Genomic DNA, 24,278 nt, shown 5'->3' on the forward strand with positions numbered 1-24,278 from the left:
AGACCCACTGCTACCGCTGCAGACCCACTGCTACCGCTGTGTATTTGGAGGTGAGATTTTATGACATTCTGCTCGGTGAGAGATGTTCACTTTGCCGCTACAAAATTACTTCCAGGGTAGTTTGGGGGATCATTGGGATTGATGCTCAAAAGAAAGCACAGTGTGTTTGTCCTTGTAATGTCTGTATCCTTATTTTCTGCTGGTTGCCTGTGGATGTTATGGCTTTTCATGATGGGATATTTGATGCATCCTTCCTCACCCTAGACGGACAGGCGCAGATTAGACAGTTGTTTTGTGTCGGGAACGTTAATAATCCCAAGCCTCACTGACCTCAGTATATAAAGATGGGTTTTCAGAAAGGTGTTGCATGCCTCTCAACAAGCGGCAACGACTACTTTTTTTTTGCCACACCCACTCTGTCCCACGTGGTATCGGGTTGTGATCGTGATTCGCGGTCCACACCGTAGACGGTCTTACACGCACCAAACGAACATTCGACGTGAAGACATGAAATCCGATGAGATGTAGCCAGATTGGTTTTCTCAACAGTTTCTCATTCGATCTCGTCCACGCCCTCAGTCTGACGCGTGGGGCGGGCTGGGTGCGCGGCGCGTGGGCGTTCGAGTTGTGCGTGCTCGTGCAGCTTTGACATTTCGCAATCCGTCTCAAGGGTTTATTATTATGGGTTTTATTTCCCGATAGGGGTGTGTTTTTATTTTTATTTTTTTATTATTATTCTTTTTTTTTGATATGTGACTCGGGATTTTTGAAGGCGAAAAATTAAATAAGAAGGTAATCGCAGAATTACGTGCAGCCCATTACGTGACGGTCGTTTTGCGGTGGCACGGGCACAATCGGTCAGATCACGCACACACACACACACACACACGCACACACACGCACACACACGCACACACGCGCGCGCACAAACACTACGCGCCAAAAAAAACGAGCGCGGGACGCGAGGAGCCGCGAGGCGTTTCTAGCAGTGGAATGCGGAAGTGAATGATGAATGAATGAATGAATGAATGAATGATGAATGAATGAATGAATGAATGAATGAATGAATAAAGGGAGAATAAAACAAATGGGTGGGAATGGCAGCCTGAAAGTTAAACTGCGATCGCTGTCCGCGGTGCTGAACCGGTGCTGAACGATCCGGGGAGGACGGACGTTTGCTCAGACGCGTGGAGAACGACCGGGCGACCGAGCGAGCGCGACTCCGAAGAAATCGGTTTACGATCCGGGACCCGATGAATGGGACGACTGTTGAATTGGCCCAGAAATGAAGAAACCGCGTCGCGATGGAGTAACGCCTGCGTGTAGACGTGTCGACGCACACCTTCACCCGCCGCTAAAAACTAATTGACCTTCAGCCGATATAAAAAAAAAAAGAACAGATAAATCCCTGGATTCGTTCAGTATCGGGATCGTTCAATACGAAATTACCTAACATGCTGTAGAATAGTTAAAGTTTTTTACTAGTCGAGCTCGATCCAGGGACACAATCTGCATTTTGATCTCCAGAAGACATGGCTCGGCTGCTTGTTTTGGTCAACTCCATTTTCCTGTTGCTTTTTGGCAGCGACATGTTTTTGGTTGCAGCAAGTAAGTAAGCATATCGACTGTATAGATATATTTCATCGTTCCCTTTTGTGTTATAAATGTGCTATGAATGTGTTTTACACGTTAATAGTGTGTTAAACAGTAGTAGTCAGATCTATTTGTATAATCTGAATTAGCATTAGAATCTGTTTGCTGGACCAGTTTCATATTAGAAGAATGTATCCTAGTAATGGATAACATAACAGATAATACATACAACATACATATAAATATAAAAATAGAATATATACAGATTATAGCTCAATGCACAATGACACATGACACAAGAGGAGCAGTAAGGATGCAAGTATTGACTTATACATACATATATGAATGTAGTTTGATATTTCTTTACATGATGAATAATATGTATGCAATAGCATGGACACAGCTTATAACGGGTGAGTTAGTCTAATATATCACATTGTTATTACAGCATATTATATTGCACAGTTAATTGGATGGGGATGATGAAAATTCAATGCATTGATGTTCTTTGGGCGTCTGGTGTGTTTGAATTTGAACATGACATCTCATTTTCAACTCCACAGCAATGCTGCCATCATCTGAATATTCAAAGCTTCTCTTCATACCTTTATTTAATCCCTTTAGATCAAGTTCAAGTTCAAGAGATTATTTGTCACATACATACACATACGGTTGTACATATATGCAGTGAAATGTCATGACACCCAGTGATTATGCACAAGCTCTATAAGCTCGAAAAATACTCAAATGTGCGTAATCGACACGCGGTACATAATCTATTGCAAGTATTTATATATGTTTGTTTGAAATTGTGCTTTTACCAAGTTTGACAATAAGTGCTTAAGTATAATTATGATGGCCACCAACCCTGTCATGACACCCACTGATTACGCACAATAAGCTCTATAACCTCTAAAAATACTGAAAATACTAAAATGTGTGAACTTGAACTTGAACCTCTCTGAAATCACTGTACATACCCTGTGGAATTAACAATCCATGCATATAATGGAAATTAAAAACAACCACAACAACAAAAAAAGAAACATACCAAAATCAGCTACACCCATATGAGACAGCTACGCTCAGTATCTCTTTTCATAGACCTTGATGCAGATGGGCTCCTGAACTGTTGTGGTTGTTTTATCTCCTCAGTTCAGCAAACATTCCCTGGTGCATATAAGGATAACATTGACTTGGTAGTGCTCATTTGTCGGCTGCAAAACGTGTTGAAATTGGCTTCAGGGACGAGATGCTGGCTGGAAGTTGAACACTGGTTTCAGGCCAATACAGCATATAAACACATTCCCATTTGGTTAATACCTGATTAATTAGCAGTGCAATATTCATGAACCTACTGATAAATGATCACAAGCTGCGTGTTTTGCACAATGAATACTTTATCATTGTGACATCCATAGTGTTATAATCTGTTATAATTGTAATCAAATTTCCTGTCTTGAAGAAAAATATCTTATTATGGCACGAAAGGCATACTGCAGATGGGAGAATGTGGCTTGTAATCTCTGCATGCAACAAGCACAAACATAGTCCATCTAACTGCCAAGACTACTGAATATATTTGAGTTCCATGGATGAAACGGTTTGGTTTCTAGCTGGAAATTTTGGCAGTGAGGAGCTCGTTAAAAAATTCAATTATGTGTTGTTCTATTTTGCAAGGCATTGTTATCTCAGAGCCAAACAGTACAAGGTTATTTGGCCACTGGTTATGTTGACCTCTGTCTGGCACCTGGTCCCATCTGGTTCCTCTGCTGCCTCCCAAGCTGACAACACGGGTGGCGTGCACCTTGGGGAGACAGGAAGAGGCAGCATCTGCGTGTACTGTGGGACATTTAAAAGTCTAGCTGGATGGTTTAATTCATCTTTCATTTGGCAACAGCCTCACAGCGTCTTTTATTAATACATAAGATATGGCAGCGATGGGCTACAACATCCTAAAGAAAACCCACCCATGCATATCAGATGAGGGGGATAATAAAACAAGCAAACCCCATACAGTTACAGCTCCCACATAGCGTGACATGCAAAAGCAAGGTACGATCTAGTTTTCATCTCCACACAAAGCCCAAAGGGGGATGTGTTGCAGAGATGAAACAACCAACTGACTGACTTTGATTAAAAAAAAAACATCCATGATATTGCTTAAGATCCATTGCCAGGCGATTTGCAGGATGAGGCCCTGGAAGCAGCAGAAACACAATCTTCCGCCGTGCAGATGCTCAGATATTGTATGAACGTCCTACAGCTAGTATGATTGAAGACGTTGAATTTGTTTCCGTTAAAGGTAGACTTGTGAAGACGAGTTAATACCTCAACTAGAGGCCGAGCATCAGAAAAAGGCACCTATGTCTATGAGTTTTACATATAACGTAGGGGAAAAGGACTGTAGCCACGCTTGAGTGACAAAGAATAGCAATGTAAGAAATAGAGGTAATCCCTGCACACATGTTGCTGAAGCATGGGAACAAGACTCGGAAAGAGGCTCAGGAGCCTGACATACAGTAGGTCAGATCCGGGTGTGAAGCACCTGGTGAGTTTGATTTAATGAAGCTGGTGTTGTCGTCAAAGCAGGCTTTAATAGAAGGCCGACATTGAGGTTGAGTCAGGTTCCTGGAAGAATATCTAAAGATGGACTAAATAGCCAACAGCACGTAGGCCTGGAGAACCAGATTAAATTCTGATTATTCTCAGCCTGGGATCCTGGTCTCAGGCTAGAATATCCTCTTTTCCCATTTAATGTCAAGGTTTGGGGACAGTACTATGCTAATCTAATTTCTTAGTTTGAATTTAAGATTAACCTATATATACAGTATGTATATATGGTATTTTTTTTTTTACTACATCACCCAGCGGCCATAGATCAATGTGAATTTTAACACAACCAACAGAGCCTGGCAATGCTTGCTACTGTATCTTAGGTGCAATGGAGAAATATTGAGGGTGAATGGAGTGGCCTTGAAAGGCGATAGTGACCTGGCTGTGGGGCAAATCCATTATAGGAAAACACGACCCTGCCCCTTGATGTGCACAATGCCTCCTAATGGTCTAAATGAGCAATGCGGCCGTCATTTAGGTCCTGGGGTCCATTTGAGCCGGAGTCGTTATATCGAAACTTTCATTTGTGTACTAAACAACATCATCCAATGAACCAACAAGAGAAATTTCATGGATGTAAAATGTATCTTGCCTTCTAATGTGCACGCTTTCTAGCGTCACCTCCCAAGTTCTGTAATTCCGAGTGCGGCTGTGTCTTCACATAAGTAACGACGCCGGCAGTCGGAATGGTAACACATTACAAACAGTTTAACATTGCAATCATTAATGTGTCACACACATGAAAGCCATGCATGGGTCGCAGAGAGTGAAATTCTCATGCTCAATCGAGCTTAGATTTGATGGCGTTGTTAAGTCTGCAGTGAATGAGTGAGTGCCTTGCAATTCATTAAGGGTCCATTGAGGAAATAAGTGTTTCACAGTTCATTTACAGTACATGCCCATGTGTGCTGTCAATTTCTAAGAAGTTTTTTCTTTGACGTTCTTTAAAATGTTTCTGACAAAGAAAATAAATGCACAACAAACCTTATTCAGCCCCATGCACTGAATTTTCATTGGAACAATACTATGAGCTGAATATTCTATGAGCAGAGGGAGAAGAGAACGAACGTAATCCTGTTCAATTGGTGAAAATTGTTGAAGAATTGGAGACACATTTAGGGCAGGGCAGTGTTCATATTGGTTACACGCAGACTTGAGAAGGATTTTATGTGGAAAGAGTGTGCAATTCTGTTGCTGGCAACATACGGTAAGCTTTACATGGTTTTAATTATTAAATGATATCTCCAAAATATCTCTTTGTTTGTTGTCATGTTTTGAACATCAATGTTGCAAAATGTTTTACAGACAAAAATAGCAATGTGCTTTACTCCACTTAAAGTAAACACACAACACGATTACAGCACACCCTGGGCTTCCAATTCTTCTTCTTCGTTTTTTTGATTCCATCACAACCTGCTCCTTCCCACTTATCCTCCTCCCCATTCACGCAGACCCACCAGCACTTTTCCCATCTCTGCTGGGATTTGGCCCCGCATGCACTCGGGTTGGATGGGAAGTAATTAATGTGTTGTGCCGTGACCGTGCTCCATGATTCATCCTGACGATTCTTCACCTCTCCAGAGCACGTTCTTATTTGTCCATCCAGAGGTGCGACTAACCCACAGTGATCGCCGCTGCATTCTCCAGATCTTATCAAAAAAATAACATAGACAATTCCCCTTGCTCTACAAGAACGAAGCGGTCAAGCTGTTAAATCCATAACATTCCCAAATTAAAATATGCTCATCCCCTTAAAGTACCGGCACTAGAAGGTGCCATAGCATAGCACTGAGGCAGTAATATGTGAGTAATGATTTAAAGGCCACTCTAACAGAATGACCACTTGCTCCATCAGCAATAAATGACCTATGGACCATGCATCACAGCGACTAGCAGCGGTTATAACGACGGCTGGATATCCGTAACCCCCTATTACCTAAAGGCGAATGGGTCTCCAAGATAAACAGGACGTGTCCTTTCCTCGATAAATGTTGCATCTGGGCCCGAGGAACGTGCTCTGCAGGATGGATGCTGGAGGCAGTCACACTCACCGGCTCAGAGTTCAGAGCTGTCCCGACAAAACAAATTGAAAGTCTGTCTCTGTGGCACACAGAGGCCACCTTGGAGATACAGTATCTCCATTCTCTGGGTTCTAATCCAGGCTTGTTCGAGCGGAAAATTTGATGTGGCATATTGTGAACTTGAATGCCACCAGTTCTTTGCCTCCTGAAATCAGCGCTACCACGCAGAGCGAGCCCCTATTGTCCGCAAAACCCTGACAGCGACCCTAAATGACCTCTCCTCCTCATGTTTAATTCATTCGCCGCCACACACCAATCTATGTGCGTGTCGCTCGAGGAGCTGTGACCCTGACCCTTAGACGTTTATAATCTCACCGGAACGAAAACAGACAAAGACGGAGAGACGTTGATAGGACTGATGGCGTGATGGGGGCCCGGTGACCCCACCCCTGCCAATGTCATTGGCCGAGATGATTATCAATCTGACACCACACTTGATTGCTTACCTTTGCAGGAGAACACAGAGACTATTATTGATTGTATCCCAGAGAAATTGAGAGAGGGGAATAGAGAGAGAAAGAGGTGGGGGGGAGACAGGTGAGAGCTATATACTGTACAGTATATATACTGTATATATATATATGTGTGTGTGTGTGTATACAGCATTTTATTACAAATCCAGACATTTTTTGAGATCTAAGAATCTCCCCTCCCCTCACCCTTATCTCCACATTGCACCTACTGCTTTCTGCGACTACAGACATGGTCCATTTTACCTTTTGAGCTTCGGCAATGACAAAATCCCCGTGGAAAGCCTGCAGCTCCCCACTATCTGCCGACCCAATCCCATCCAGCCTCATCTCACCGTTTGACCCCAAGTGATTGCTGGTAGAGTGTACCGCCGCATGTGGCCTCTATTGGATCTGTCTCCCTCTGTCTCTCCCGCCACTTGTTTCCAGGGCTTTTGTAGCCCTCCGTCATCAGCTTGTCGACTAGAAACAAAACCATGATAGATGGACGGAAAGCAACAGGGTGGAGAAATGCGCCACTGTCCAGGGGTAGACGTGAAATGGACACCTTGGACGGGTTTCTAAAAAAAGGCCTTTTGGGTGGAAAGACGAGGCAGTTTGGGGCGATAAAAGTGGGCAAAAAAAACCCCACCTAATTGGACCCTAGTGGCCTCCAGTGTACTGTACTATAAAAAGCAACAAGCAATTGATTAGAAAAAAAGGAGCTACTAAAGATCCAGCAGAGCGGAAGAACAGAACATTTATATTTTTTTCTCCCAATAGAAAAGAGACTTTAAGGAGACTTTGAATCAGCAGCGCTGATTTGTTTTGAATCGATATAACTTATTTGAGGGACTGTATTAAATTATTTACTGGATGGAGCTTGCGGGTGTAATACTGTTGTGTTAAGGTTATATCAGTGGTTAGATGTCGGTTTGTTCCTATGTGCTGCTGCAAATGTAGAGAATCTAGTAAAATAATGTACTGCTTTGCTTTTTAGCTCATTTCACAGATTTTATCCAGAAAAAAAAAATGGAAACATCGATATTAAAGTGCTGTAGCATGTTGGCAGGCAGGCCCGAATTGAAGTAGATGCTACAAAAGTACAGCCTCAAAAACTATACAGAACCAACTGTGCACACCGAATTGAATCAGCACCTCTGTGACCCAGTGTCAACAAAAACTACAAGTTATGAGTTTAGACTGACGCACAAAGATGCATAACCTGGTGCAAGAAGCGTGAAACGTGGAAACTTTAGAAGCGGTAGATGTGACAGCCTTGCAAGAAGGATTACGGCTGTTCTGTTTTGAATACCTAATATTATGCTCTTGCTATTAATGTGTAATGAATTTCAATGTCAGATAGAAATGTAGTCTTTTCTAAATGAACCAAATCCAGGCACTATGAGGCAACAACAGGACATGCCAGTGTTCGCTGCATCCTGGGATTATTGACATTCCACACACTGCGGCTAATTACACAAGTTGTGTTTTCCGCCAGACCGACCACCTGCTCCGGTCAACGTGTCCGTCATGCACCTGCGAGCCGACGCGGCAACCGTTTCCTGGGAGGTTCCAGAGGGGGACATCATCATCGGGTTCTCCATTTCACAACAGGTAAGTCACATTTCTTTAAAGCAAAGCAGTGGTGAGATACCGCGGTGCTTCAAACACAACGCAGATGTTGGAAAGGGCGAAAATAAAAGGCATCACGAGAAATGCCAATGCAAAATCTGCCTGAAGAAAGTAAAAGAAAAAACTGCAGCGTTTTCTGCCCCCTATTTATAAACCTTTCAAACCCAAAAAACAGTGGGTGTCAGCTCATCAATACCTTGGATCGAGAACAGAGATTGAACGTCAAGTGTGCAAAGGCTAAAACATTGAATCTCTCTCTATCACTCACGTACAAGGCTGAATGCAGACAACGCTGTCTCGAGCTGTAAATATGTGATGCACAAGCGCACTGCAAGCTGTCAAATGAATGGCCAATCAAGCTTCTTTCACACCAGATGGGACCTGATTGGTCGACCCGAACTTGAAATGCAGGAAAGAAATCCAAAGCAAGGCAGACAGCAGGGAGGCAGGAATGACACCGGGACAAGCAGATGATGTTCAACACGGAACAAAATAAGGGGAACGCCACAGATTGCCGGATGTAGAGTACATGCATGACTCGTGTGAGTAAAGAACGCATTCCCTCCCCTACACTGAAATGTTTAAGGACTGCTGATGACCCACAGTGGAGAATTTGTGTTTCCCGAGCAAGCCTTCTTGATTTCCTAGTGTACCTCGAGAAAAATAATACATACTGTATCGTTTGTAAAGATCATCTTTAATTGAAGCTTAAACATACTCTACCGTGCGATCCTTACAGTAAAAGCGTTTCACACTGAGAAAGGCTGCACTGGAGTGAGAATCAAATAGAACCTGGTGTACTTAATTTGTCAAGAGACACACAAGGTGTGAGGGTGAATGTGTGTGCCTTTCAAATTACACTTTTCAGGATGAATAGATTTCAAAGGCTTTACAAAGGTAATTGGTCTCATGGTTGCAAACACATAAGGAGTATTGCACAACTCCAATAGTTTGTTGCTTCATTATGGTGGCACAGCGTTTCTTTGTGGAAGCCAATCAAGTATATGTATTATATGGAACAGGACATGACAATAATGTTACCACATTATTCAGTGCTAAAACAACACAATTATTTTCTTAATTAAATTCCTCTGCCAAGCAAGTCCACGGAAAAATGACATCTGGCCCAAAGTCAGTGAGAGTACAGATGGGGTTGAGGAAGCTCCACAAAGAGAGAGAGAGAGAGAGAGAGGGAGAGAGTGAGAACATTTAAAGGTCAAAGATGAAGCCTGATACAGAGCAGTATCCTCAATGAATTGGCAGAAAGTAGCGCAGGACATTTAAACTGCTAACCCACCGGTCATGATCCGTCCGTCATGCATTAAACAGCGGACCTTTGACAGCAAAACACGTCTTTGCGCCGTCCCCACGGCCGACGGTTGGGATGAGGTGGGATCAAGGACGGGACCTTTTTGGTTCTTTATTGGTTCCATTACAGTACAGTATCCCTTTGTTCACCGAGCGATACTCCCTTGTGCACAAAGACCTGTTGCCTTGATCCTTGAGTCCTTCTGTCCCTCGTCCGACCCCCAGAGACAGGACGGCCACATGCAGCGCTTCATCCGCGAGGTCAACACCACCAGCTTGGCCTGCGTCCTCTGGGACCTGGAGGAGGAGACGGACTACATCATCCAGGTCCAATCCATTGGCCTGTACGGTGAGAGCCAAGCCAGCAAGAAGGTCCACTTCCGCACCCTCAAGAAGTCCGATCGCGTCCCCTCCAACAGCTCCAACCAGGGTAGGTCAAATTCATTTGGAGGGGGAAAAACTGAAATTTGCTTTGCATGTAAGCGGCATGAAACTTAGGTACTTAGGGACTCTCTCTCTCTGAACATATACTCAGTTATATTATATTTCATTTAACAACATTGAGCATCAGATTAAAAACAATCAATATTACAAGTGAGCAAAAACAAACTTTTTATTGATTGTAATTATCTCATTAACAACAGCATACTGTATATGAACCTCTTTGATTTAGCTTAGTGAATTACCATTTCAAAAGATAATTGCATCATAAACAAGCACTGAGCTCAGTGCACTTACGCCTTTTTCTTTTTTACGCTAAACTCAATTGAATGTCTTCCCTTACACCTTCATGTTTCCAATCTTTATTTGAAAAAAATAAAGGCATGGCCACCTTTCACCGCTCATCAAGAACGTTCAAATTAAATTGAAAACTCATTTTTGCCCGAGGTGTCCCAAGGGCCGCCCCCTTGGCAACGAGATCTCAACAACTTGTATGAGGATAAAACGTGCAACTAATAGCAACTAAAGCAACTAATAATGCTGTGTGGCATGTCCAAGGAAAACCATCGCATGACAACAGACATTTAAGACATTTTCTTTTTCAGATCATTATGTTATTTTAATGGAAAGTAATGTTTTCTGTTGCACTGGCGCTTTGTCGATTGGAAGATGGTAGTATAATGAGGGCTGCTGCGACATACAGACGGAGAACCTTTCTCCAAATTGACGCCTGAACGTTAAAGATTCTGCCAAAAAAGGGTTTCCCTCGGGCAAAGACAGGAGCCTCCCATTTCCTTCCGATTCTTTCCCGGCCGTGCGCCGCAGCCTCTCCTGGACCCCGAATGCTTTTAAACGCTCCGACACCGGGAACGAGCCCCGGTAGAAGCCGGTGGATACGATAAGTGCTGGTAGCCCGGAGTTCTCCTCTCCTGCGGGGGCCTTACTGTGCCCGCGGCAGGTTTATTTTCTCCCACTGCCCAATTCATTATTGACAGACTCCCGGTGCATGACCGCGGGCGGGTCCCTCGGAATATGTGCAACCCTCCATCACATCGCGGAGCCTAATCAGGATGCCGAGACACTCTCCAGAACATTTGGGATTCAGTTCCTGGGCTCGTCTGATGAGCTGGAGGAAATAGGAAGGGTGTGACCAATAGAGAAGAGATTTATTGGCTCTCCATTTATATCAGTGTCTATATGGAGAGAATGAAAGAGAGGGAAGGCTATTTTGGGTATACATGGGTATGCAAAATAGTGTGTATGCTACTTAGTCCAATTTTTACTCAAGTGCTGAATGCAAAGCACAGTGTTGAAGGGTTTGAATTTGACTTGAGGAGACTTTTAGGGAACAATCTTTTTACTCACTGTCTTTTTTTACTTTACTGTTACCAAAAGGCTTTTTCATAAGAGAAAGTACAATAAGCTTGTAGCAACATAAGTGCAACATAAGTGCAACTAAAACCAACCTACCAACAGCTCTTATCTTTAAGCTTAAGTAGAAGTAGAAATACAAAAGAACAAACGGTACTTACTCTTTACTCTGGTAAAAGTCCTCAATTCAACATTCTGCCCATATAAAATTTGACCTAAAAAGTACTATATAATAAAAAGTATCAAAAGTAAACGTATCGGACATGAATATTTCTTCCATCGTGTAGAGATTCTATTTCCTTCCTTCAGGATAACTTTGTAAATGTTGGCTTTGGCTGTGACAAAAAAAAAATGTTTTTACCAAGTCAGAAATTTCATTTCAATCCACAGTCTTCTTAACAATAAGATCTTTTTTTTTTTTTTTTTAAGAAAGGCTTATTCTACAATTTTGGGCTTTATATACATATTGCCTGCCTGCTTGGCTGCAATCTTGTTTCGTACCTACGCTTGTCTTGTACCAACAAGCGAGGAACACTTGACAAGACATTTGGAAAAGATTCAGACGATAGATAGTGGATCTTTAAGTGAGCTTTCAAAGGAGGCTGCGTGTGACAGTCTAAGGACCGTCATTACATTTTTCTCCTTTATGATTCGAACGGAAGTGCAAATGTTCTCCTATAGAATGTGCTGATGCGGGTGAATCATTAATGTTTCTTTCAGCTGACGCAGGTCTCATAGCATTAGTTAGGCTCTGGTAGTCAGGGAAAAACAGAAAATGAAATGGAAGGAGACCTCTTGACATTTGTCTGTGCCCATGTTACATCGAAGCATTTGCGCATTAACGCCATACTGTTGATCTTTCATGAACATTGAAGGACCTGGTCGGCGTAAAATTGTGTTTTAGCCAAGTCAGCATAAACATTTTACAATACACCTGACTATAGTGATGTTTACTATTAATTCTTTAGAATATCATATTTTTTTCTTGAAAGCAAATATATGCTTTGAACCTCCAATCTACTGTATTTAAAAGCGCTTCTGCCACTTAGAATGGAATGAACAGAGACAAAATATGGCAAAATGAAAGGCTCCTTTAAACATTCAGACAATTATTTTCTGAATAATAAACAAATTATAAAGACTTCTCAGTGAAAAATCAAAGAACAATCTATACACCTACATAGCAAACCTATATGAGCCAAGTATACTTTTTCCAAGACTAAAAATAAATTTGTTTACTATGCAATATTAATTAAGAGTCGTAGCACGTACTTGGGTCTTCCGAGTGCGTCAGATAACAGTCAGGATAAACATCATTAGTGGGAGTTTTTCTGATTAACTTTCGCACCGTTAACAATATTCATCCAGTTTCCATGAATCTGATCACCACAGTCTCTGTGTGTCAGTTTTTAGATGCCCATTAATACACTGTATGTCAGTCAAAGTTTCGATTTGGGCTGGTTCCTCGCCATTTCATCCTTAATGACATTTCCACACTTTATTGTGACATTATTGTTAAAATGATTGCATTCAATTATGAGGGGAGTTCCGACCTGTTGCAGCTAGGACTGAACCTCGACTTGGTGTTTGTCTTATAGCTCTAATTATGACAAGAGACATGTAGTTCCCAGTGAATTTAACTAACTAGTATATCTATTACACCACTACTATCTTACTTGCACAATTTCTTATTTTTATCAAAATGTGAGTTGTTGATACAGAAATGTCTTTTCTTTTTGTAAAAAATATAGGTTTATTGTTATATAGCCACATTTTTTATTTTTCCTTTCTTTTCTTTTCTTTTTAGCTTCATTATATTGTTGATTTTTATTTTTTTGGTTTATTGCATAATGTTTCATCTTTCAAAAAATGCCATTACTTTATTATCATTAACCTTTTTTTTTTTTTGATCCACCTATCACCAATCTATCTTAAAAAATCAAAAATGACTAGATATTGAGAATTGGTTTCAATTCGGAACCATTTCCCAATTGAATAAATCGACAAAATCCTAAATCGACACAATTAGGATGGGTCTTCAGTGTTGACGTATGGATAAACGCCTCTTGAATATCTGCACTCATAAGCTACAGGAGTGTTGTGAAAGAGTTTGCTAGCTGGAGAACCAGTGGTGTAACTTACATAATGAGCTGCCATTTGGGGTCCTGCGTCTCATTAAATACTTGTATATGAGCTTGAAATGCACCCAGGGGAACGTTCCTGAGGGACTTCCCAGGAGGCGTGCGATGTGAGGCGATAATAAGAATCAAGGCCTTGGTGCGTTTCCAGGATCTTCAGAACTAGGAACCCAAGCACGCCCTGCACCTTGTGAACAGCTGTACCTCCCCTAAGCAGCATTTCTGACTCCAATACGTTTTTCAGACTCTTTTAATGTCTGAAAATGACATTTATATCACGTGGTTGTGTGGTCATAGAATGCTGAGAGTTTAAGTCAGCTGACAGGAGGTTTGAAACGTAATGGTCTGTGACCAAACGTAATGTTTTAACCTGACTTGGAACGGAGAAAAAAAGCTCACCGTCACAAGTGAATGACTCTGTTGGGCTCCTTGCTCCGTGAAGTCCCTTGAAAAGCCTTTCCCTCTGCATAATAGAACCGTTTCCTTTGTTAAGGCAAAGCAAAGTAAATTAATTTGCCATGTATCAGAGAGCGTTGCAACTGTATGATACTCCTGAATCGATACGGCTTGTATTTGAGCCTGTATCATAGCCTCTGATATAATATAATAACATATTAGAGCATATGCAGCTTAATGTAAAGCTCCACTGGAGCCATTCGGAATGAAATTAAGGTAAGCTGATGTCTGTATACATTTTAATTTAAATAAGAGCTTTCTGTCTAGATCAATAACAGTCCTTTTAAAGTCATGTTCAATTGAATTCACTTATCTTTTTTAATTCTTATTAAGAATGCATTTCTTTCATGTTAGCCCTTGAATTTATCTTAAAGGAAATCTATATTAATAATGTTTCCAGACTTACTTTGTATTGTATGATACATGTTTAGAAACATGTATCACATATGTAAATGACAATATGCTAGACATTTAAAAATGAATGACTGTGCATTTAAGCCTTTGGTACTTATGTATTTAAATTCTGTCAATAACAAAGTAAAAAATAATATAAAAAAGGTATTCAAAGAATATTATTGTTTTCTTATGTCATAGTCTTCAAGAGGACTGTGAGAAAATAGAGAGAGCTTTACTATAAAATATTTACTATTTACTCACATTTTAAAGCCACATTCCTCTGCTCAGAGGCTGGGATTCATGATATCATGGTGAGAGTCTGCGGGATTTATTCTCCCTAAAACAGTCAAAACAGAAAATCGACTTTAGGATAATGAACAGCTTTGACTGCAGCTCAGATCCTGCTCCCCTCAGACACAATTACTGTGTTGCACTGTACTTCAAAGCACTTCTGAGTAAGAGTGTGTTATGACCATATTGACATTTTAGGGATGGATTATGGTGCTTTCATATTATGTATACAAGAAATACCATTAGAAATGTAGATTAAAACCAAGCAGGTAGAGGAATTGATTAGAACAGGGCATTACATTTATTCACTGTAATGCAGCCTTAACGATAACATTTCACTATATCATGATATTATAATAACCAAAATCCCACATGATATCTAGTCTCATATCACATTATTGATATTATTAGTGCATGCCCGTTCAAGTTTCAAGACTTTCTAAGACGTTTTAACGGTTTAACACCGTTTAACAAAATGTCAATGACTCAGTCCTGTGTTCCACAATGGAAGATGAAACCAGAGTCATACACTCTTTGTCACTCAGTCGCAGAGCCCTGAAGCCCTGCCCCCAGGTGGCTCGCTGTTTATTGAAAATGTATTAATATTCATGCTTGTGCGACCCTGGGGGTGAAGGTGCGCTCTCGGCCATATTGCCTGCACGAAAATAAACGCCAACTTGATAAAACCGCTGCGGTCACGAACACACGGAGACCCAAGACCAAGAAGGTGGTGAAGGAACTACAGTAACCAGGCCAGGGGGCGGAGAAGTGCCAGCAGGCATTTGCAGAGGTAAAGGCAGCTCTCTGTGGGAAGCCAATGCTCCCTCCCACGGCCATACAGCTGTCCCAAATCGGCCAAGTCAGTGCCTGAGTGGCGCTGATTGGTCTGCTTTGGGACAAGAAAGCCTACCGCTGATTGTCATTATGTTTATTATTTACCTTTTTGTCCAGCGAGCCTTTCTGTTTATTGTTACAGTAAAAACCGACGCCCCACTGCCAGAGAGACTCCGTCTCCCTCCCTAAACCCCTACCTGTCGGTAGAGACTCCCACACAGTTTTTTTTTCTTTTTCTTTTAAATTTTTAAAGTTTAAGATTCATTGCCGAGGAAAGTTAAAGGTTAATTAAACATTCTTAAACGCACTACTATTAATATTACACGTGTCGAGTGTCCAAATTTCACCAAATTCCATACAGCATGTCCTTGGGTCCCCAGACCCCACCCTTTATACTTAGTTTAATAATGATATATCACACAGCCATAGTTTCAAATCCAGGCACACGGAAAAAGTACATAAATATTGCAACGAAACAGGCAGAGCCAAAAAGAACCCTTTCGCTGCTGCCCATTACTAAATCAAGGAAAGAGCGAGGAACATACATATAAACCAAAAGGCAATTTCTGTTGTTTTATATTGATTACCAAGCCTGAACACGGTACGCAACCACCAAACTCGGCCACACATTAAATCAGGAACTGCGATCTTAATGAAAAGGGGTCATATAATTGCCTTGTTTTCGAGGGCGAGGGGCAACGCCGGCATAAATCAGCCTTTGATTTATCTCGGCGGTCCCAACACAGATTACCTAGTGTTCTGCTACGGTAAAAGCACGCCCATCCTCTCGCAGTTCAGCCTCTCAGACGGCGACATGGGATTTAACACGAGCGCAGGGAAGCCAGACTCATTATGGAAGACTGAGTCTAATCCCTGCGGCCGTCACCTCCAATACGCCCCATCAAAGAGCATACCTGAGTGCCATGCCGCCGCCGCCGCCGCCGCTGTGAAATATTCATGGTGTCACTGCGGCAGATGTTTAAGCCAAGGCCAATTGGAAGCTGCTTCAGTCACTCACTGCGGGAGATAAAACCCTGCTTCTCTCGAGAGAAGAGATATTTATACAGTTTTTGGCTCAGTGGGTTAATGTGGGTGAAATTGTATTGAACATCTCTACTGAACATCTACTATACTGTTCAAAATTATGTTTTATTTATTATGTTTGGGGACCAAAGATTAATTTCCAACCTCGTTCAGACAATAAAGATGGACAGAATCTTATCTTATATTTGTTCCACACGCCATCTTTCCAATGTTGTCCAGTTGAAACCAGTTCAGGTTCTAAAATGAACCACGTTTTTCAGCCCTGGTAGTGTTAACCGTGTAAATGGGGAAAATCCTCAGGGCACTGTGTTTTAGATAGATCCACCTTTCTCTAATCTGCTTATAAGCCAGGGTGAAATAGTGATATTACACTCTCACAATTTTTATGCTTTTTATGCAAAAATAGACTTCAATATAATAAAGCCATTTAGCTGCATTGTTCAGGGGGGTTATGACAGAATAAAGATTGTAAAGTATTGGAGACATATTTTAACTGAGGAATGCAGGATGTTATGAGAGCTATGTCAAGGTCAGTTCCACTTATTGTGTCTGTGGTTCCACTAAGAAGATAGGAAAGTTAGAGTAAAATGAGTCGCTTGCATTTTTAGGGAAAAGCGAGGTCCTAACCATGTCTATAATACAGCATCAGAGACACACACACACACACACACACACACACACACACACACACACACACACACACACACACACACACACACACACACACACACACACACACACACACACACACACACACACACACACACACACACACACACACATCCAACTTGACCCGGACCTTGCTTGGTAATTGCTATCACATGAGAGAGCTGACAGCCAGAGATTCTAGGCCAGCGTCTTGACATCTTGATTCCCTAAAGAGAAGCAATTGGGAAGAGTGGTGTTCTGGAAGAATTCCATCTCCACGGGTAAGAACCTCGTTTTGGGAGGCTGGAAATAAGACCATAGTGCGTCCTCTTAATGCTACAAGATTGATGTGCCTTCCTCTTCCGGCTACGGTTAGAACGTCATAATGCTTGTATAAGATAAGTGGAACATTCAGCCGAAAAGAGCCCCCGCTGACAAGCTAATGGTGATGGATGGAGCTTCGGTATATTCCCTGTGTGAGAAAGTTCAAGATTTCTCAATATAAAATCATGGACTTTGCAGTGGAGTCTCCATATAGTGATACAATGAAAACTTTTGACCCAACAATTCCATGAAAGTGGGGAAGGTGGCAATATATCAGTAAAAAACACCCCTCAAATCCTCATACATACTGGTTTTTAAATCATTACATTCTGGGCACCAGCATGCTCATGCTTTTTGGCTTTCAACTGGGAGCTTTCATCACAGCTCAAGTATATTATTTAATTTATTGGCCAATTGTTTTTTGTACCATTGCAGAATAAATGTCATCAATTTAGCTTTGGATTCATGCTTTTCGATGAAATTCAATAAGAAAAAGTACAGATAGATTGGAAAACCCTTTCAATTACTGGAAAGTGATTGATGTGCGGATCCAAGATCCAACCTTATGAACATTTTGGTGTGAAGACCCTTTGTCAGTAATGCCTGCTCCATGTATTGTGCACAGAAATCACCACGATTAGTGTTATTGAGCAGAATAACGCAGCCGTTTGACATCCTGCAGCCCTGAAGAAACGCATGAAGCAGAGACTGCAGCGTTCATGCTGGTAACTCTTTCTACTCCTTGAAGGCGGCGGTAGACTCACACCGTATGAATGAGATGGAACCTGTAGAATATGAACCTTCAAATAATATTTCTTTCTGTTTTGACTGCTCCGGACAACCTGACAACTTAGGTATCCTTCCAGTCACATTTCAGGCCACATCTAAGCTCACCAGCAGTTGATTTATAACTTAACAGCTGTTTCACTTCATAGTTAAATCATCACATGTCAAGTTTGTGGCTTGCTGCAATTTGTCACTAAATTGTTCCACCCTGACGTGTTTTGACATGAAATCATCGGTCAATTCAACAGAGTACCGTACAGGCATAGAAATAGGGAGTACTTCTGCTGGGTGCACGGCCAAACTACCGCAAAAAGCGGGAAAATATAACGTTACAGTGTAAATTTTATATGTGTACTGACTGTTCCCTCCCATGAAATCTGACTGTAATAAAATATCATAATGAAACATGAATATCAATAATCTTCTGAAATGGTGTGTCTGCTATACCTCAGGAATATGTGTCTCCTGTATGCTGATATGTTGTGTAGGATATGCCACAAAAGGGTTATATATATTTGCTATATAATTTTTTGGGGTTTTATTGTTCCTGTGAAACTACAAATACTTGTTATTTTATTCTCCAAAGTTTTTTTGAACTATGAAACGGATGTTCTAGGTTGTGTGATGTGTTGTCTGTGGTCACATTTTGCGTTTTTACTCAAAATATCCCATTAGGTTGCTAATTTTTGTCAACTGTTTTTGGCGGTAAAGCATTCGGTGCATCCCTGTATTTCCCCCTACATTCCTTTGACTTTCTGGGGGGTTTTTTTCTGTCTTTTTTTGCTGCCCATTACAAAATCAAGGAAAGAGCGAGGAACATACATATAAACCAAAAGGCGATTTCTGTTGTATTATATTGATTACCAAGCCTGAACACGGTACGCAACCACCAAACTCTGCCATACATTAAATCAGAAACTGCCATCTTAATGAAAGTGAGTCATATAATTGCCTGGTTTTTGAGGGCGAGGGGTAACGCTGGCATAAATCAGCTTTTGATTCATCTCGGCGGTCCCTATTATTTTCCCCTACATTTCCTTGCTTTTGAGATTTTTTTTTACCATGAGTCTTTTTTTACCATTCAAATCTCATTCGGACTTTCAATGGAACTTTTATTTTTCTCTTGCAGATGACCCCACGGTGCAGGGGCTCGACAAGTCCAGACATCTACAGACAGGAGAGATGATCATCATCGTGGTGGTTTTGCTCATGTGGGCAGGTAGGTTGGTGCTCAGTAATTGATCGTTCTCACCAAAGCAGATCAACATCAGAAATCAGGAGAATTTACATTTTTAAACCTATATAATAAATGTATAAATGTATAACTCAAGTCCATTGTGAAAAATAGTCATTTTCTACCTTGAGAGTTTTGTAAGGGGAGGTTTTCACCTTGACCGTCTGAGGAATGTTGATTTGTGGGGCTGTTGTTGAATTATTCGCAACTATAGTGACTAGAAATGTTTCTTAATGGACTAGGTGACATATCTTCACTTTGCACTTTCTATTCGACATTATGACACATTAGATACGACAGCACCTCAAATGTTCAGGGCAACAAGTCTAGTTCAGTGTACACGACATCCAAAATGAATTGTTTTCAAAATAGCTATTGCAGAAACAGCCAGTTACTCAGCACACACACGAGCAGAAAAGTCATCTTCCCATGGCCATGCTCCACACTGTACTTGCTTTGAACCAAAAATAACCCTTTTGATCTTGAACGCTCTGGGAATGATTCATACCATCCATGTCTCACTCAACCTGCTTATGTTCTTCAAATAATGACATGTTTTTCTTTAAAACACTGCACCAGAGCTGATGAATGTGTCCCACAGCAAAACAAGAAGTGACATATTATGCCTTTCAGTCTTTCAGAAGCGGTAAAAGTTACTATTCGTACATCAACATGAGAATTGAGGTCGGGGAAAATAAAAACAAGGGTTAGAAATAGAGAATGTGGCAGACGTCTGAATCAAACTGAAAGCAAAAGGATTTTTTTTTTTGCTGTATCACTTACAAAACAAACTATCTTGCTCATGGAATGCTTCATACATAAGTGATATCATACTGCCAAGAGGGCTCTTTGAATTTGCAATGAACAGCTTGTTAAATATTAATTGAAACTAAAATTGAACGCCGCTATTCCCATGGTACGGTACAAATTTAAAACCACACCAAAATAACGAAGTTAATTGTCCCCGTGCTTAATAATACTGGAGCTGGCCTGCATGTGGTGAAAGGCCGCACAGCAAACCTCCGAGAATTTTCAGCTTCCAAGTTTGCAGAAAACGGTCAAAGCGCCTTGTCCCCATGGGAACTGAATGCCATTATTCCCGCACTTGCTTAGTGAAGGTGGTGGTGACACTTCTGTGAGTGGCAGGTACCGCCTCATTAATTCCTCACCCTTTGTGTGTGTGTGTGTGTGTGTGTGTGTGTGTGTGTGTGTGTGTGTGTGTGTGTGTGTGTGTGTGTGTGTGTGTGTGTGTGTGTGTGTGTGTGTGTGTGTTTGTATGTTTGTGCACCTGTGTATGTGTTTTTGTGTGTGTGTAGCTGTCATTGCCCTGTTCTGCCGGCAGTATGACATCATCAAGGACAATGACTCCAGCAACAGCAAAGAGAAGGCCAAGCCTTCATCCGAGAGGAGCACGCCGGAGCACCACAGCGGAGGCCTCCTGCGGAGCAAGGTGAGAGCAACCCCCCCAAAAATACACACAAGGACGTTCTCATTCAAACTTCAGCAACAGTGTGAGAGTGCAAACAGATGGACAGGTTTCACTGTAATTTAAGAAAAGGACGAAGGGAAGGATGAACAGATAAATGTCACCCCAAAACACAATTTTTCCATCAGGATAACATCAATCCATCGAGAATCTGATTCCCTATCAACCCCAGTTGTAGTGCGGATGTTGAGGTCCCTGAGTCTCTCTCCTGGACAACCCCCGCTATACTGTACAATGCACATCCAAACTTTGAAATGATGGTGAAAAAGAAGTAGGGTTTTGGAGATTACTTTATGGTGAATCCTTCTTTAGGGGGAACTAGGCATTCATTATAAAATAGGTTTCCAGAAAATCAAAGAGATAAAGCCACTCACGATGCGAGCCAGAGGCTACAAAGAGCCAATTTGGTGCTGGCCGATGGTTCATTCACATTTCTTTAAAGGTGTTTTTTAACTGCTGCCTCATCATACAGTACTTTGGGCTGATATCCTCTTCCAATTAGTAAATGCCACATATTTATTGTTGGAGGGTAAGCGCTCGATAAATGATCCAAAATCATATACACAGGGCAAATTATTCATCACAGCCGAGCACTGTGCTTCCATCGCACATTAACAAAGTGCCATCGTCATCAACTCCTGCCTCGTCATTTATTAATTTCTATTCTAGTTCCACACTTCCAGGTGGTATAAACTGATGTGATTTTTATGTTAAAAAGGCTAATTAAGGCACCCAAAATATTAAAATTGACCTCTGCGCAAGCAGTACATTACATCCTACATTAACTCATTAAGCAGACGTTTTGGTCCGAAGCGACATACGTGAGAGGCTAGAAACAATCAAAGCATACGTCGCCCATTGGAGCAACCTCAAACGGAAGTGCACCATCTGCTGTTTCTAAATTCAACCAGATACAAGAACAATATAGATGTAAGGAATCAGAACAAAATAGTGTTGTTAGTAAAATATATATTTTTTGATTTCTTTGTGTATGTCAGTGCAATATGATAAGATGATGATAAGTGCATTATGTCAATACAACAACTTAAAACCAGTCAACCTCAACACAAACAAGAATAGTGAGTCGTAGCTAGGGCAGGATCAGGTATTCAGCTGTTCCTGAAAGAGCAGGGTCTTCAGGTGATTCTCAACGCTTGTGAGAGTCTCTGCAGAGCATAACAAGCTGGGTAACTCGTTCCACCATTGGGGCTCCACGCATGAGAAGAGTCTGGATTGAGAACTCATTTCATGCAGTGGAGGCACCAGCAGCTGCTTCCCATTTGCAGACCTCAGAGAGCGGGTTGGTGCATATGGCCTGATACGTGATGCACTGTGTGTGGGTGCAGATCCAGTAACTGCCCTGTAGGCCAGCGTCAAGGATTTGAACTTGAGGCGGGCAGCTACCGGGAGCCAGTGGAGGGAGATGAAGAGAGGCGTGAAGTGTGCACACTTTGGATGGTTGAGCACCAGGCGCGCTGCTGCATTCTGAATCATCTACAGGGGTAGATGGAGATGGAGCATGCTGGTAGCCCAGCAATTAGAGCATTGCAGTAGTCTAGTCGTGAGATGACAAACGCCTGGAACAGGAGCTGTGCCGAGTGCTCCGACAGCTACCGTCTGATCTTCCTGATGTTGTATAGAGCGAATCTGCAGGATCAGGAGACTTGGGAATGGAAATTGGAAATTTGGTCAGAAAAGGTTAGCTAGCCGTCAATCACTGTCCCAAGATTTTTCAAGCAGACTCTGATGGTATTTATGATAACGAGCCAGTGTGTGTGAATGTGCCTATCCTTAGTGATGTGTTGATGATGGGTGCAAGGGAGGGTATGATGGTTAGAGGGTGCAGACCATTTTCCTGCAGCAGCTCGTATTATGTGAAATGACCCATTTCTACATCTGGAAATCTGGACAGAATGTGTCTTCTAAGGTGACTGATTCCCTCGGCTTTTCATCTTGAAGGATCATACTGAAGCCTGCTGAGAACCTGGGTTGATAGTGATGATTTTCTTGCCGGGGAACACAGCAGGTTCCAAAAATCACGCAGAGGCAAGGATGCCCACAACAACAACAACAACAACAACAACAACAACAAAAACAAAAAACAGAACAGAGCCAGGACTTCATGGGGCTTTTACAACAGTCATTGGCCTTAGATTGATTTTCCGTTGGGGGGATTTCCAGGTACTTTCAAAGGTCCCTTGACTTTCATGGGGCATTTACTAGAGTGTATGAAGAGGACACATTAATGGTTTACAGCATAAACAGTTGCATAGTTTTGCATTTCACAGTAAAATTAAGTGGTTGATAGTATTTTAGCAGTTGGCTGCAAATCAGAAAGCAAGGCAGTTGATGATCTCATCATCCCTCACAGCAACGGCTGAGAAGGAGGACAATGGTTTAACTTAATTACTTGTTTTTCTTGGGTATCTAATGGAAAGAAAAGACAGTTCTTTGAAAATCAAGGCCTGTTTTAACATATAATCTTACACATTTAGCACTGACAGTGAACTGAAGCTCATTGATACAAAGAAGTAATGGACTTCTAGTTTCTGAAGGGGATAAAAGACAAGAAAATATAAATGTTCTATTGACAATAAAAATGTCAAACCGAAATTGGTTATTGTTATCTCAATGTAATTCATATTAATTAGAATTATGTTTAAGTAATTATGACTACTTTTCATATCTATAAAACTGTGTAATACCCTTTTTTCCAATTTAAGGTGAGCTACAGAATCATGGCAGAAAGATAAAATATATGTTTTATCTCTATCATTCTTCTTTTTGGGAATGCAGATTTTGACCAAAATGACCACAGCTGAGACCTACTGTATAGAACTAGATTGCTAGGAACATTGATGATTGTTTTTGTTTTAACATTGTTTTTAATCATTTTTGTTCATAATTTTGCTTGGGATTTTGAGGATCTTTGATGAGACACTTTAAACACTGCATGATGCTGGAACAGTCTTTTATCCAGGCACAGAGCTACCTGCTCTGATAATATTTTGCATTAAAACTTTGTTGTTCTGCAATGCAAAAAATCAAACCAAGACAAATTAAAATGGGTGTTTTTTTGGTCTTTGTTTCTGCGGTCTCTTACAGTTTCACGCATCCGTGCCATCAATCAACATCATCGAAGTCTGA

At 41.4% G+C, this 24,278-nt stretch overlaps 1 protein-coding gene across 1 annotated transcript; it reads left to right on the forward strand.

Annotated features, from left to right (window-relative positions):
• Positions 1 to 1,532: 1,532 nt before the first annotated feature.
• fndc4a (fibronectin type III domain containing 4a) lies at positions 1,533 to 24,278 on the forward strand (the record flags this gene model as incomplete). The annotated part of the gene is made up of 6 exons (XM_080019092.1): positions 1,533 to 1,608; positions 8,241 to 8,356; positions 9,908 to 10,112; positions 19,541 to 19,630; positions 20,962 to 21,095; positions 24,237 to 24,278. 6 exons carry the CDS (start codon positions 1,533 to 1,535, stop codon positions 24,276 to 24,278), a joined length of 663 nt encoding a protein of 220 aa, XP_079875218.1.

This window comes from Zeus faber (assembly GCF_960531495.2).
Source record: "Zeus faber genome assembly, chromosome: 2".
NCBI classification, from domain to species: domain Eukaryota; kingdom Metazoa; phylum Chordata; class Actinopteri; order Zeiformes; family Zeidae; genus Zeus; species Zeus faber.